Source organism: Chelonoidis abingdonii, chromosome 7, assembly GCF_003597395.2.
Source record: "Chelonoidis abingdonii isolate Lonesome George chromosome 7, CheloAbing_2.0, whole genome shotgun sequence".
Classification (NCBI taxonomy): domain Eukaryota; kingdom Metazoa; phylum Chordata; order Testudines; family Testudinidae; genus Chelonoidis; species Chelonoidis abingdonii.
The window spans coordinates 48,886,241-48,902,777 of NC_133775.1; the positions used below are offsets into that span (position 1 = coordinate 48,886,241).

Genomic DNA, 16,537 nt, shown 5'->3' on the forward strand with positions numbered 1-16,537 from the left:
CTTACTCTTGTGGCACAATGGAACTCTCTATAAATAACATGGGTAAAACTTCAGTGTGCAAGAAACAGACCTTTACCAGCCTCAGGCTGTCTATGCTAGAAACTTGAATCAACCTTACAGTCAGCTTACAGTCATCACAATAATGACAGTGGTGGTGTATGTTCACACTACCCTCTGTGTGCTCTCACAGGGAATGCTTCCACCAATCTAAGAGGGGCAGTGCAAGGTGCTGAGAGATCTCTTGGCTCTGCTGGGAGCTCCCTGCTGGCTGCCCCACAGCATCCTGGGCTCCCGGGAGGCTGCATCCTCTCTCTGCTCCCTGTTCTTGGTCAGGAGTTGCATGGCCGGGACTTCTCCTCTTCTCATTCCCTGCCAGAAGCCTTCTCCCATGGCTTCTCCCCTCCCCATTCCTCACTAGGAGCCAGGGTAAGCCACCTGGGGCTTCTCACCTTCAGTGAGTAGGGTCCACCTACCTTAGCTTCTCAGTCCCCCTGCCCAGCTTCTCACGCTTGGTTCTAGCTGGAAGCGAGGGGGAAGCTGTGTGGGCTTCTTACCCTGGTTCCCAGCTGAGAGCAGAGTCCATTCTCTTCCAGCTGGGAGTAGGGTCGAGCCACCCAGCTCTCTACGGGAGCAGGGGACAGCTGGGCTCTAGTTGCCTGGCTGTCTTGTTAATTTCAGGGCAGGACCCAATGAAAGGAATGCAGGGTCTGCAGTGATAGATACACCTAACTACAAGGATATAAGCCTAACGCCTCTGGTGGCAGTGGAGTTATTATGATGGTGTGGTAGGCACTTACATCAGCAGGAGGAAGGCTGTAATTAAGACATAATTAGGTCGAGGTAAGCTGCCTTATGTGGACCTAGCTGTGTAGTGTAAACCAACCCTAAGACAGGTTTCAGAGTGGTAGGCGTGTTAGTCTGTATCAGCAAAAACAACGAGGAGTCCTTGTGGCACTTTAGAGACTAACAAATTTATTTGGGCATAAGCTTTCGTGGGCTAAAACCCACTTCATCAAATGCATGGAGTTAAAAATACAGTAAGCAGTATATAAATTACAGAAAAGATGGGAGTTGCCTTACCAAGTGGGGGGAGGGGGTCAGTGCTAATCAGGCCAATTCAATTAAGGTGGAAGTGGCCTATTCTCAACAGTTGACAAGAAGGGATGACTATCAACAGAAGGGGAAATTACTTTTGTAGTGTTAACTGGCCAATGCAATCAGGGTGGACATCACCCATTCCCAACAATTGACAAGAAGGTGTGAGTATCAACAGAGGGAAGATTACTTTTTGTAGTGTCCCATACACTTCCAGTGTTTATTCAGGCCTAATTTGATGGTGTCCAGTTTGCAAATTAAATCCAGTTCTGCAGTTTCTCATTGAAGTCTGTTTTTGAAGTTTTTTTGTTGAAGAATTGCCACTTTTAACACTTCAGCCTCCCTGGACACTCAATAACAGACCAAAAAGTGGCAATTCTTCTACAAAAAAAAGTCAAAAACAGACTCCAATGAGAAACTGCAGAATTGGAATTAATTTGAAAACTGTCCATCATCAAATTAGGCCTGAACAGAGACTGGGAGTGGATGGGTCATTACAAGAAATAAAAACTAATTTCCCCTTGCTAATTTTCCCCTACTATTACTCACACCTGCTTGTCAACTGTTTGAAATGAGCCACCCTGATTACCACTACAAAAGTGATTCTTCCTCCTGTTGATAATAGCCCAGTTTCATTGAATTGTCTCATTAGAATTAGTAAGGCAACCCCCATCTTTTCATGTTCTATGTATGTATATATCTCTTCCTACTGTATTTTCCACTCCATGCATCTCATCAAGTGGGTTCTAGCCCATGAAAGCTTATGCCAAATAAATTTGTTAGTCTCTAAGGTGCCACAAGTACTCCTCGTTTTTACTTTTAAGTCTGTTATTGAATGTCCAGGAAGCTTGAAGTGCTCTCCTTCTGTTTTTTGAATGTTACAGTTCTTGATGTCTGATTTGTGTCTATTTATTGTTTTGCCTAGACTGCCTGGTTTGGCCAATGTACATGGCCTTACGCCTGCTCACTTCTAAAGGCTTGTCTCCCAGCCTACCGGGAGGGACCACTGGACCCAGGAACCAACTAACTGCGGTGGGACACTCTACATAGCAGAAGGGCATTGCTGGCATAAACTCACCCAAGAACCATCACCACCTTCTGCTCCCTGTGCCAAGGCGTTTCTTTGACCTTGCCTTCTCTGACACCAATACATAAGAATGTGGCGTTAGCACCTAACCGCTCCCAAAACAATCCACTGCACTGTGCCCACCTCTCCCCCAGGGGACAGGAGCACGCAACGACTGGCTGACAGATGTGCCGCCCATTGCTTAATGCAGTAGCAGAAGGCGGCTCAGGTACCGTGGCCGCGGAGGGAGGGGGGCATGTGTAGGGGGGTGCGGAGGGGTCGGACTGTGCACGAAGGCGATTGGGGGAGCGGAGCAGGGACTGCTCTCCAGGCCAGCGCCGGGGGCGGGGCGGTCCCTGGGCTCCGCGGAGGGAGGGACGCGGACAGGCAGCGCGGCAGGCAGCCCAGCTCGCGCAGGAGCTGGCCGGGCTCCTCCCCCGGCCCGGCGAGCCCATGATGGCCTTGTCGGGAGCCCTGCGCGCCGCCGGCAGCCGGCTCAGGTCCGTTCGGCGGGGTCGCCCTGCAGCTGCTCCGCTGCGGGGATGTGACCTCGTACCCACCTGGGGCCCCGGGGAAAGGCGGGTATGGCCCCGCCTGCATCGGCCTCTTCCCCAGTGGGGTGGCCCGCTTGCTCCGTGACCGCTGCGGGGCTGCCCCACTGTCACCAACCCCGTGGCGCTGCCGAGCAGGGGGTGCGGCCCGCACCCATCGGAGCCGGGCGGGCCGTGAGCTGCCGGGCCCCGCTCAGGATGTGCTCCCCTGTACTGGGCACGCCTAGCCCAGCAGGGAGCGAGCTAAGCCGGCTGAGCCTGCCAGCTGCCCGCCGTCCGCGGGGTCTGCCTGCGCCGCCGCATCCGGGCAGATGCATCGGCCGAGCCCAAAGCAAACGGAGGACAGACCCGCCGCCCCATACAATTGTCGGTCTGGTCCCCTAGGATTGGGAGAGTTACACTGGTATAGTAGGGGAGGGAGAGCAAGTGTTGTCGTTGTGTTAAGGATAAAATTACACCCCGTAAACTCTAGCAGGCAAATCAGAATAAGCTACGCCGGTGCAGGTACCTTTGGACCACTGCAACTGAATCCTGGCTAGGGTGGGTTTGCCGCTTTAATTACACCAGCATAATTAAAGAAGCAAAACATACTAATGTAGCTAATTCTTTTGTTAGGTGGCATTTTAAAAAGGAATGTTTCTGTAATTCACTTCAAATTAATGACTGCTGTGCAATGCCAAACCTGCGGAGACAAAATCGTGGGATACCAGTGGATTTGTGATGTCAAACTGTCTCTGTCCTGGGCACTTTGCGGATACGTAAAAAATCGGGTGGGGGTAGTGAAGTTGTTTTTACAGAAAGCATTAGTATTGTATTTAAAATAACTCGAGAACCATAAAAATGAGTGACTTTTTCAAAAAGAGGTTTTATCTATCTAACATTTTTATTTTTAGAATGGGAAATAGTCCATCTACTTCAATGGGATTGTCTAATGCCGCTACTATGAACAAGATCCAGGTAAATAAAGGGGTCATTTATTATTCAGAAATAATAATTATTTCTAGCCTTTGAAAAAGGGATAGTAATTTACTAACTTCCTTTATTTTTTCTACTCAGTACAAGGATTGCTTTTTTATTACATCAGGCTACAGAATCTGATCTGTAAATTTAGTCCAGTAAATAATGTATTATACTTTTGAACTCCAGTTCTGCAATCTAATCCATGTGGGCAAACCCTTATACTTTCACAGTGTCCCATTTAAATCAGTTAAGTTCACCACTGGTGTCATTATTAAATGGTGATGTCTTGGAGGAGGGGAGGGGTTAAATCCAATGAAACCAATTAATTAAGCAATGAGAGCTAGAAAGTATCTCAGGTTCAGCTCCAGTAAAGTAATAGTCTTACATTTCTAGAAAGAACTTTATCCTTTTTTCCACATTCATCTTCTGACTACACAGCCTGTCAGACCTGCATCATTTTTACCTTTAGATGACTTATCACAGCCATGTTACCCACAGCTCTGTTATATTTTGGGGGATTCTTGGAAGGGTCCATCCTGTCATGCCAGCCCCCTACAATGTTCTGTTCCCTGGGGTTTATCATGCCTTGTCTATAGTCTGTCTTCAAATCTCTTTGGAGGTGTTGTCCTTGGACCACCCTTGCATTTTATCACTCAAACAATATAAAATTACACATGCACATTATGTTAAAAGTTATTATGTTATAAAGGTTACAAAATCAAGAACTCAAGTCTGGAAATGTCAGTATAAAGGTGTCCTGTCCCTCTAAGTTTTGAGTGTGTTTTGGAGGATAGTGCGCTGTAGTGGTCCCGCTCAAGTGGGAGCCCGTTCTCACCCATCCTCTACAACTTGTCCCTGTGCCAGTCCTCTCTCTTCTACACTCCTGGCTTCTCATCCTAGTCCCTTTCTTGTCACCTATCCAGTCTCCACTCCTCAAGCTTCTCATTCAAGTCCCATTCTCCTTGTCCAGCCAGTCCTAGTTTCCCCTCCAACTCCTTGTACTAGTCTTCTTGCCTAGTCAGTCCAGCTTCATGGGTTATAAGGCCAGAAGGGGCCATTGTGAACAGTTAGAGCAGTGGTCCCCAACCTTTTCCGGGTGGCGGGCGCCAGATGACGAGCCACTGAGGACTGTGGCCGGTGGACAAGCATCTGCCGAAATGGCGCAGAGAAGCAGCAACGTCAAGAGGCATCGCTGCCGAAAATCAGCGGTATTTCAGCAGTGCTGCCACTTTTCGGTGGCGTTTCAGTGGCGACATCTCTTGATGATGCAGTTTTTTGGCAGCATTTCGGCAGATGCTTGTCCACCAGCCAGTACGCGGGCGCACTTAGATGACCCGGTGGGCACATTGGGGACCACTGAGTTACAGTGATCTCCTGCATAACACAGGCCATACAATGTCCCTGAATTAAATTCTTGTTTGAACTTTTAGAAGGGTATCCAGTGATGGAGAAACTACCACAGCCCTTGATAAATAGTTTCAGTGGTTAATTGCCTTCGCTGTTAAAATGTATGCCTTACAGAGGTAAAATAACACCTCTACTTCTATTCACTATTCCCCTGATTATACATCCAAGAATTGTATTAGCCTTTTTGGCCATAGTGTCTCACTCAGAGTCTGTGTTGAGCTGATTATCCACCACCACCACGACTCTCCCCTCACCCCAATCCTTTTCAGACTCTCTTCTTCCCAGGATAGGGTCCCCCATACTGTAACTATAGCCTACATTCTTTGTGTCTAGATATGAACTTCACATTTGGCCATTTAAAAACACATATTGTTTGCTTGTGTCCAGCTTACAAAGTGATCATGATCACTCTTTAACAGTGATCTATCCCCTTCGTTATTTACCACTTCCCTAATCTTTGTGTCTCTTGCAAACTTAATCAGTAATGATCTTTTGTTTTCTTCCAGCTCATTGACAAAAAATGTTAAATAGCATAGGGTCAAGAACTAATCCTTGTGGGACCCCACTGGAAGAACCTACTTATAACTTTTGGAATTTGTTACCACAATGAAAAGACAAAACATATTGCTTTTGTCTAAGACTTTCTTTAAGAATGTGATTAATTCATTTAATTAGTACCCATGTGCAGAATACATTGACTCAACCCTTTTTTTTTTTTTTAATACAGGAAACCATTTCGGACAACTGTGTAGTGATTTTCTCTAAAACAACGTGTGGCTACTGCAAAATGGCAAAGAAACTGTTCCAGGATATGAATGTAAATTACACAGCAGTAGAACTAGACTTGTATGAAAATGGAAGCCAGTTTCAAGACATTCTTCATCAAATGACTGGTGGCAGGACGGTGAGTACATCTTTTCAGATGTAGTAACTAAAATAGAGGGGGGCTAATTCACTGAAGCAATAGCCCACCAATTGTGACCTCATCAGATCTTGCATGCTAGCTGCATTGAACCTTTATATGAGCTCCTAAGTAAAACACAAGGTGCTTGAGGAAGCCGTAGCAAAGCTTCTGTAAGGTATCTCACATTCCTCCTGGTGCTGATGTACCACTCCAGAGTCATGATGGTTACTGTACTGCTGATCCTGCTGTCTTTCAGATGAGACTTTAAACAAAGGTCACATCAAAGACACAAAACTGAAATCCATCAGGGACACTTTTTACTTAGGTAGAAATGTTAGCCCCAGTATCCTGGCACCTTTGGGAATTACATTCTGCCTTTGTAACAATTGCCTGTAACTTCATTTGAATCGTTTTTTCACTGCATGTTCTAAACCCATGTGCAAATGGTACATATTACTTTTAAGGAGAAAGTGCAGTGGTGCCTCTGTTTAATAAAAAGCATCTCAGGACCCCTTTTATAGAAAGTTATTATGGAAATGTAAGACTGTCCACTAATATGTGCATCAAATAGCAAGTATGTAAAAGCTTAGCATTCCTCCATTTATATGGCAGTGTGGCAGCATGCATGACCACACTTGGTTTTTAGCCTACCTCCAACAAAATAACTAATGTAATTTTCATATACTTAACAGGTTCCAAGAGTGTTTATTAATGGGGCTTTCATCGGAGGTGCTACAGATACTCAAAGGCTTCACCAGGAAGGCAAGCTGCTTCCATTAGTTCATCAATGTCAAATGAGAAGAGCAAAGAATTCTGATCTGCCATGTAGCCTACCTTAGCCTTAGTTAAAAAAGTGCCCCTAATCTATATGTTTGGTACCTAAACATCCATCTTTAGGCCTCTAAATAAATGGTCTGACTTTCAGAAATGCCGAGAACCCACCAGGTCTAAAATTAGGCCATTTATTTGGGAGCCTAACTGTGAATTTAGGTGCCAATTGTTAAGCACCCAAACTTGAAAATTTAGGCCTACGTGTGCAGCATGGTCTACTAAACTAACTAGAGTTTGGAGTGAATAATTCATCAATTTGAAATCATTTATCTAACACAGACATTACGGCCTTGGGCAATAGTTAAACCCTCCCTTCCTCAGCTTCACCATTCATAAAATGGAAGTAAAAACCATTACCTACCTCACAGACCTTTTGTGTGGATTAGTTACTATTTTTGTTACAGTGCTTTGGAGATGTAAAGGACAACATGTTTTAAATAGGTTAAAAAGTGCTACACGAGGTTCTGTGAAATAGGTGACAAACACAACTAGTGAAAACTTGCACTGCTTATCACCTTCAAAACCTTGTAGTATCCTATTGATTGTAATGTGAGTTGGTTTGCTATATTTTCTAGCTAATTTTACTGTCATTGTGTTGGAACAAAAAATGACAGTGCAATTTAGTGTTTCCTATAAAATCACGTCAGTGCTAAAGATTGTCAAATTATGTACACTGAAGACACTAAAAAGAACCACTTAATGTCTTTTATTCATATGAAGTCTGCAGTTACAGAGATTTTAATTACATTTCTGCAAATGTAAAAGTTCTGTTATTAAAGGCAGTATCATGGTAAGCTACAGTAGTAGAGTTTCTTACAGTTCTGTATATACTCTCAAGTAACAGTTGGAAACTTTTTTTATTTTTTTAAACATGCTAAATTCTAATAGTTTTGAGACACTTAACAACAGTCTGTTCTGTTTCAATAATATAGTTAAGTAGTTTCAAGTACTACACCTGCTGCTGGCTCCCCTGCCAATTTTAGTAGTTTAGTTGTTTTTAAATGTGGTGAAGGTCCAACATACATGGTAATAGTGAATCTGACTATTGTGAAAGTAGAATTAATTATATTGTAAAAATAAGAATGGATTAAAGAAATGTTGTATGTACCTTTAAGCAGAAAGAAGAAATGTTGATATACAGGTGCCAGGAAAAGAAACATTAGGCATAAACAAGGGTGCTAATGGCGAAACATTAACAGAAGATCGGTAATAGTTAAGTAAGAAAATAAGATATGCATGGCTAGCCCAGATAAACTTATCAGATTCTGTTTCCTTTGTTATCTTGCTAAGTGTTCCCCCCCTTTATCTGTATTAATAAGATAGTTTGTTCTGTATGGTGCTCACATTATCTGGGTGTATTAGCAGAGCGCTGTGCTAATAAATACAGAGTGGTCTGACAAACTGTGTGGTCCTGAGTCTAACTTTGACAATTTGGAGGTTCCACCGAGATGGCAACTGTCTTCACTGGCTGTGTGATTCCTGACCGTTTTGTGTAGGATGACCGTGGCAGCGGCACCTGGCGTTGGTCCGAGCGGTCCTCCATAGAACGGAAAGGCGCACACACACTGAAGTCTACGCCATCGAACCTGTTGGTTCACCACTCTGTTTTGGTAGGGATCCCGGATCTGACATCAGGAATCTGGTCGAGTAATTATTTCTGTGTTTTGTCGGACTGAGGACTGTCCGTCTCTGTGTCTATCCGTCCTTTGTGGAGTGTTGAGTCTTGTTTGTCTCGTCCGGGGATAGGCGACCAAGGTTCCTGTCCCGCGGTCTGAGTGAGTGGAATCTGCACATAGCAGCGCACCGCACTTTGGGCAAAACCCTTAGGTGTGAAAGCCAAGGGCGACCGAGCAGTAGCCTGTGGGCTCCTTTATGTGTACACTGGGCATCGCTCTGACGAACCCTAATTTCCTCTTGTGGAATTGGTGTGTTAAAGTCCTTCTGTATGGGTAACCAGACGTCTAAGCCAGGCAGTTCCTAAAGAGAACTCCGGCTCATTTTATGATATTTAGAAAGGGTCTGGACTCCTGTAAATTTCTGGAAAAATAGTCTAGGCTAACTCAGGGGGATCCCAAAACTCAGTGGCCACTGTTAAAATCTTCAAAACAAAGACTGAGTGAATGTCTTAAAGGACAAACTCGGCCAAACTAAACTAAATTGGCTAAAGGAGAGGTTAACTGTTTCATGCAGTGGTGGGAAGAGGCAAATCGTAGGTGGACAAAATCAAAACTTGCTCCTTCTCTCAATTATTCAAATTAATAAGTTAAAAGCTTTATTAAAGCCTCTCTCCCACCACCAGCTGAGCGCTCCCTTTACCCCGTTCTCCAAACCCCGATCGATCCCACCCCTTCATACTCCCATCTCATTGTAAAAAGGACAAAAAGCCCCTTGTTCTGTTTCCCCTTTGTTGTCTGCCTCAAAAACTGATTCTTTAGTGTTCCACTAACAATTCAGCAAGGGGAAGGCTCTTCAACTAGCCCCACCTTCTGTCCTTTCCTTGAACATTTCTTTCAAAATTGTGAAGTGACCACAATAGCACTCACAAACGGGTTACGGAAAAAGCAGGATTGGTAAAAAAGATAAAACATAAACTGGTTGAAAGCCCTAAGGAATAGGTCAGGAATAAGAAAAAAAAAAACTAAGACAAAACAAACAGTTACCCTTATGTTTCACCTTCTTTCTTTTTTGTCAGGAGTAAGAAAAGCAGTAATGCAGGCATGACCTCCCTGGAACAATACTTAAAATGGTGAAATCTGAGGTGATAAAGGTGTCAACTTTTGGGACATAAACAAGTGATTTAAAAGAAAGAGTGAAAAGTTAACTCTACAGAGGCTAAGAGAATTAAGCAGTTAAAACTTTGTGGAAACGTTAAAAGGACCATGTTAAAGAGAGAGAATTCTTGGTGTTCTTGCAGCCATTCTAAAGGGAAAATGGGCCCGTTTCCAGAAAGAGTGCCTGTAAATAATCCAAATATATAATATGACAGCATGGTAAAAACAAAGCAGTGTAAAGAAATGTTAAGGAAAAGAAAATGTATATGTATCTATTTGTCTGTGAAAATATGTAACATGTCTAAGAATCTAAACAACACATCTGGTTTTAAAACTCCGTGTTTTCTAGGTGTGAGATAAATTGGTTTTGTTTTTTGGTTGTAAATGCCACTAAAATTCCATTTGACCTTTAATTCAAAAGTTGCAAAACTGACAGAACCACCTTTTGCAAGACCCAGGAATTAGTGCTGGTTGGCTTTGGGATTTAGCAGTTTAATCCTAAGGGGGTAACTTGATTCTTTTACAACATTTAAAATGTTTTAAAATAAAAACCAAGTCATGGCTGCAATACGGGCAGTCAAAAATCAGGATAAATAGGAAAGATTCTGAAGTCTTTTTGTTTGGTTGGTTGGTTTTTTGTAACAATAGCAGATAAAGAGCTGTAGTGAAAGATAAGAAATTAACAGTGACCCTCTGAAGCAACAGCAGAGGTAAGATGCACAAAACAAAAGAGAAAGCACATGTTAAAAACACTGCAGCCGTAAAATAGCTCTGTGTAGTCAGACTGTCACTTTTATAAAGGGTCCATGAAAATCGTGAGAACAAAACAAACAGTTACAACCTTAAGTAAAAGATTTAATATGGCTATGTTTTTGAAAAGTTATAGTATAGAAAAGAACGTGCATTCCCCTAGGACAATGTGCAAGTGTATATTGTAGAAAGGGGTTAAAAAAAATGCAAAAAAACGTGTCTGCTTGAATTAAAAATCCCTATAGGCGCTACAAAAAGAGCCAACAAATAGGCTGTGGTTTTTTTCCAGATCCCTGTGGTTAACGACAGAGCTCTGAGCTCTGCTGGACGGCTTGAATCCAAAAGCCAAGCTGGTGAATGCAAATTAACTAACTGATAAAGAAAGTTGAGAAATGCCAGCACATAAAGAAGCTGCAAATAAAGAACATACCTGCGCTCAGCCAACAGATGCCTAACATAAAAAGGCATGGTAATAACCAAGATTCTTTAAGAGATTGATGCTAATATATTGTTAAATATAAACATGAAAAAATTAATGTTATAAGTACCCCTGAACAACTATATAGGGTATATGATTTTTGAAACCTTTAAGTAATATGGTAATGAAGCTCTCAGCTATTACCTGTGAATAAACTAAGCTTAACACAGCAGGAAAACATTACAAACTGGTCGCTATAAAAATGAAAACTTAGGTACACCAACTAATAAGTTATAATAAACATGAATTCCGCATAACCCTTAAAAAGTAGAACCATTAACTGCCCTGATGAAAACAAACAAACAACAAAAGATCTCAGCTTTAACATAATCACCTGATTTAGCTGAAGGTATGGCGACAAATTAAGAAATTTCAAAGAAGCGCTGCCCTACCCAACTGGCAGCAGCTGCGGAGTGCTGGCCAGGCAGCGCTCCGAAAAGTGGAGTGTAGTCAGAGCGGCAGCGTGGGAGAGAGCCTCCCCCAAGCGTGCTTGTAAAAAACCACATCCTTATGGGTGTCAGCATGCAGCGCGGAGCCGATCTCCCCAGCGCTGGCGCCCTGATACACGACACTTTTACAGCGCTGCAACTCCTTGCAGAGCGCACAGGGGGTTTTTTTTTTTCACAAAACCCGACTGACACAAAAGTTGCAGCGCTGTAAAAGTGCGCAGTGAGCCAAGCCCTGAGTCTCTATCAATCTGGCATACGAATGCAAACAGTTGTACCAATCATCGTAAAAGGTAAAAAAGATAACATACTTCCTAAAATAAAAACAAAACAAAAACAAAAAAAAAAAAAAAACCTGACCATTCATATTATACACACAAATGGGACATATTAAGAACTGCCACTGCAGAAAAACCATACAGCTTACCATTGGTATAAACATATTTTCTGGATGGTCTCCCACAACTACCTGAACATACTAATGTTACTACCCTAATAGTTTTGGTTTTAAATTGTATGTGGTTGAAGTTAATGTTTAAATGCTGGTAGACCTAAAACAAATGTATGCAAAGCTAGAGCAAGCCCAAAACTCCAGTATTTCTATACGTGGAACTAAAATAAAAATGACACGGCGATTAATAATACTTAGGTCAAAAGGGGGATATGTAGTAGCAGGAATTTTAAATATCCTATAACAATTAATGTATGATGATTTCACCTGCTGACCAAACCCTTTTTTGACAGCAGAAAGAAATGACCCCTGGGACTATAAGATTCTGTTCCCATATCATACAAATTGAGCCCTCTCTTAACTCTTGTTAAGATTAGTTTAGTAAGAGACAGGATCATGTTCTATGTAAGTAATTAGAAGAAACATTAAAGGCCCGGGTCCATGTAAATATCTTATGTTATAATTGTAAGACTTAGCAAGGTTTAATTGCAAATGTTTTGTCGATATAAAACTCGTTTTATCCAATCTATTGTTGAATGAGGAATGTAATGCATCAGGAAAAGATAAGGGTGAAGCCATTGTAGAGCCAGAGTCAGGGACGCGTAACAGTCTGGCATCTAGAGTGGATGCATGTCACAACTGTAAAAGAATGTACACCCCAGTGAAAGCAACCATCAACTCAGGACCACGCAGAAGTCAATTTTGATTCCAGAAGAAAGACGTAGAGAAACAGCTTGCGCTACCTTACAATCCCTACGCTCCTTCGTAAGGGTTGCCAGAAGCAAACGACTACATAAAGTAAGGCCAAGAAAGATAGCACCTAGTGAGTCCTAGCGGCCTGCTGCCTGTGGAGCATAAAACTGTGAACTGCAGGTCCCTTCACGTTGAGGTTTCAGAACCAGATAGGGCCACTGCCTCAACATGCGCCTCTGGGTGCGTTGCCTGTTTGTTCCTCAGTCGCTTGTGTCTTAAGGTCTGGGATTCGCAGCAATGACAATTCTTTTATCCAGCAGCAAGTGTGGATAGCTCAGACCTTAATATCGTAAATTGCTGGGCCGTCTGCAGCCACATGTTCCCAGCCCACTCTCCAAACTGTGTGTCACTTGTCCTGACTAATCCACTTCATTCCCAGACCTCACTGGAGGACCTTGTCTGTTTAACACAATATGGAACAGTTAATGACACCTGGGAAGAGGCTATTGGCAGTTCCTTTATCCCCACTTGGAGGAGTAAATATACCAAGGCAAAAAGGCTCCTGAGGTTACAACAAGCAGTAGTAAAAATAATGGCAAATAAAACCGGAGAAAGTTTAAGAGCCCTGGCCAAAGAAACAGGGGCAATCTGACAGGTAGCCCTCCATGAACTGTCAGGCATTAAACATAGTGCTGGCGGCCAAAGGAGGGACCTGTGCTCATTGGAAAACAATATTGTCAGTTTATACCTGACAAATACCAATGAGGTAATAAATCGGGCTAGCCACTTAGAACAAATCGCATATCTTCCTCATGATGAGAGCCGAGTTCTTTCTGGAAGTGGCTAAGTAACCTGTTTCAATTTCTCTGGCATAGGAAACTGGTGGTTCAGGAAGCCCTGACTATGCTGTTTGAAATCCTAATGATTTTTTGTATGTTAATCTCCTGTTGCATCCAAAATGGTGGTAAGACAGTCACACAGATAGCTGCCCCAAACAAGAGTGCTAATATAATGATTTTAAATATCACCGATAAAGAAATAAAGAACAATTGATTTGTGGAAACCAGTAATTTTGGTCATGGCATGAGCTTGACCAAAAGGAGGGATTGTGAAAGTAGAATTAATTATAATTGTAAAAATAAGAATGGATTAAAGAAATGTTGTCTGCACCTTTAAGCAAAATTGTTGGAATGTTGCAATCCAGGTGTCAGGAACACAAACATTAGCATAGAACACAACTGCACCGTTTAAGGGCAATTGGAAAAGTATTAGCCTTAGATCGATACCAATCAGTAAGGACGTGGAATATGCATGCTGTGTCACAGGTGGTTTTTCCTGTCTGTTGCTTTCTTTGTCCCTTTGTCTAAACTCCTGCCCTTTCATTTGTATAAATAAGATAGTTTGTGTCTTGTATGGTGCTCACATTTATCTGGGTGTATTAGCAGAGCGCTGTGCTAATAAAACAGAGTGGTCTGACAAACTGTGAGTCCTGAGTCTAACTTTGACACTATGCAAGCACATGTTTAATTTTAAGCTGAATCAGGCCCAGAAATCATGAGCACTGTGGCTTTAAAGAGCAATCTCTATCCTTCCTTAGTCAGAATAAGTATTTTCAGTCCATTGTAAAACCTCTGACTTAATGCACGATGAATCCGCTGAGCAAAACCTTGCTTTTCAATCCCACACGGCAGATAATCCTGTATTTATACTTTGCAAGAGGGGGGAATTGCATTCATTTTCAGCATATGTGTCTAATAGTCTAAAACAGAACATTCTTCCAAAATGTTAATTAGCAATATGTGGATTTTTTCCCAATTAAAATTTTGTTTTAATAGTAGTCCACTTCTTCCCCTTGTAGGGTGTTTTGTCTCTTTCATCAAGAAGACCATGGGCAAATATCTTCTTCCATTTCTCAAAAATGTTCTGTAAATAGCATTTGTTAAATTATATTAGATTGGAATTATGCCTTTTCATCTTGAGTCCCAAAACTGTTTTCCAAGGATACAGGTTGATGCTGAAATGTTTTTGATCATTTTCCATCAAAAAATGCAGTTCTGTCAAAATTTAAACATTTTGCTGGAATATGTTGATTTCAACGAAACTGCATTTTTTTTTTTTTTTTTTTTGCAAGGAAAAAGTCCAAATGTTTCATTTTGACTTTTATATTATATGTAAAATATTATATACATGGTCAAAATGATAAACTAGAAGGAAAAACTTTTTGGCACCGTTGAAATGACATTTTCATTTCATGGGAATTTTGAAAATTTGGCTTTTTGTTCTGATTCAATCTTCACTCTTCCCTCTTCCCTCTGACAAAAGTCAGAATTTCTTATAGAATGGAAATTCCAGATCCATTTAATCACTTGCTGAAATACAGTTACTGCTGGGGGTGAAATGCAGCAGCTATGTAACAGCTTCACCAAAATCATAAATGGTTTAAGAACAGAGGTGATGGATACTAGTATACCAGTGAAACACTGAGGATCTGATCCAAAGTCTAATGAGGCCAGTCAATGGAAAGGTTCCTCTTGATTTCATAGGAATTCAGACCCTTAGAACAAAATTATTGGATTTGGCAGTTTGCCAGGACACCCTTACTCTAGTTAAGGGTGATGGTCGCACGTGTTCAGATCATACATTTCATTAAAAATGACAACTCGTGTAGCGCAGAGCTCCTCAATGTATTTGAGCCATGTCTCATTAATTATAGAATTGACTGAATATCTCCTTTGAGTCACCAACACCACTTCCTGCATAACCGTTTGTGTAGCTCGACGGGCCACATCTCACTCCATGTCTCTTTTGTAGACAATGGCTAGTAAGTCCTTCAACTCGCAGGCCAAAGTTCTTACCCCGGTTTCTGTACAACGCATTTCCAGGAGGCACTGCAAAGCATAGTGGATCATGTCTTCCTAAACTGCTAGGCATTACACCATAGGGTGCAAATGCTGAGGATTAGTCATGTCTGAGGTAGGCGTGTATGGAGACTGACTCGCCACAAAGCTATCTGTATGTGCAATGGCTGTGCTGTAAGTCAGCACATAGGGATCTAATACGTTGAGAAACTAGCCTGGTGACTATATTTGTGACATGTTTACTTAAATGTCAGACATGCTCTGTGTGCTGATCGTAAAAGCACATCATCAACTGATCCGGAGGCGTCACTACATCATTCATAACTAGCACCACTGGAAGGGAGTCCAGGGAGACGCAAAGTCCAATAATATTTTCTAAGGGTCTGAATTCCTACTGAAATCAAGAGGAACGCTTCCATTGACTTCCATTAGACTTTGGATCAGATCCTCCAGTGTTTTACAACTGGCTGGATAGATATAGTATAAAGGCACATCACCTCTGTTCTTAAACATCGGTATTTATTTGGTGAGCTGTTACATAGGCGCTGCATTTCACGACCCCAGCAGCACTGTATTCAGCAAGTGATTAAATGGATCCTGGAATTTCCCATTCATAGAATTCTGACTTTTGTCAGAGGAAGGAGGAAAGAGTGAAAGATTGAATCGACGAACAAAAAGCCAAATTTCAAAAATTTTCCCATGCGAAATGACAAATGTCAGTTTTCAACGGTGCCAAAAGTGTTTCCTTCTAAGTTTATCTTTTGACCAGGACTGTATATAATATTTTAAATACTATAAACGTCAGCAATGAAAACATTTGGACTTTCCACCCTTGTCTGAGCTTGCTTGAGCAGAAACTCCCAGTCTGCAAAAAAAAAAAAAAATGCAGTTTCGTTGAAATCAACATATTCCAGCCAAACTGTTTAAATTTGACAGAACTGATTTTTTGATGGAAAATGATCAAAACTCGCCATTCAAGCCACCTGTAATCCTTGGGAAAACAGTTTTGGGACTCAAGATGAAAAGGCATCAATTCCCAATCTAATATATTAACAAATGGCTACGGTCTACAGAGAACATTTGAGAAAATGGCAAAGAAGATATTTGCCCATGGTCTTCTTGATGAAAGAGAGCAAAAACACCCTACACAGGGGAAGAAGTGGTTAACCTACTATTAAACAACAAATGCATTTAATTGGGAAAAAAAATCAAGCACATATTTGCTAATTAACATTTTGGAAGAATGTCTGTTAGACTATTAGAACACATATGCCTT

At 41.9% G+C, this 16,537-nt stretch overlaps 1 protein-coding gene across 3 annotated transcripts; it reads left to right on the forward strand.

The window, feature by feature from the left end:
• Positions 1-2,367: 2,367 nt before the first annotated feature.
• Positions 2,368-7,608, forward strand: GLRX2 (glutaredoxin 2). 3 transcript variants are annotated; one of them, XM_032791055.2, is made up of 4 exons: positions 2,368-2,390; positions 3,606-3,669; positions 5,807-5,983; positions 6,676-7,608. In XM_032791055.2, the coding sequence occupies exons 2-4, from the start codon at positions 3,607-3,609 to the stop codon at positions 6,820-6,822; spliced, it is 387 nt and encodes a 128-aa protein (XP_032646946.1). In that variant the 5' UTR covers positions 2,368-2,390; position 3,606; the 3' UTR covers positions 6,823-7,608. The 3 variants fall into 3 exon arrangements, with proteins under 3 accessions (XP_032646946.1, XP_032646944.1, XP_032646945.1); XM_032791053.2 differs by lacking the exon at positions 2,368-2,390 and adding an exon at positions 2,565-2,661; XM_032791054.2 differs by lacking the exon at positions 2,368-2,390 and adding an exon at positions 3,104-3,252.
• The last annotated feature ends 8,929 nt before the right edge of the window (positions 7,609-16,537 follow it).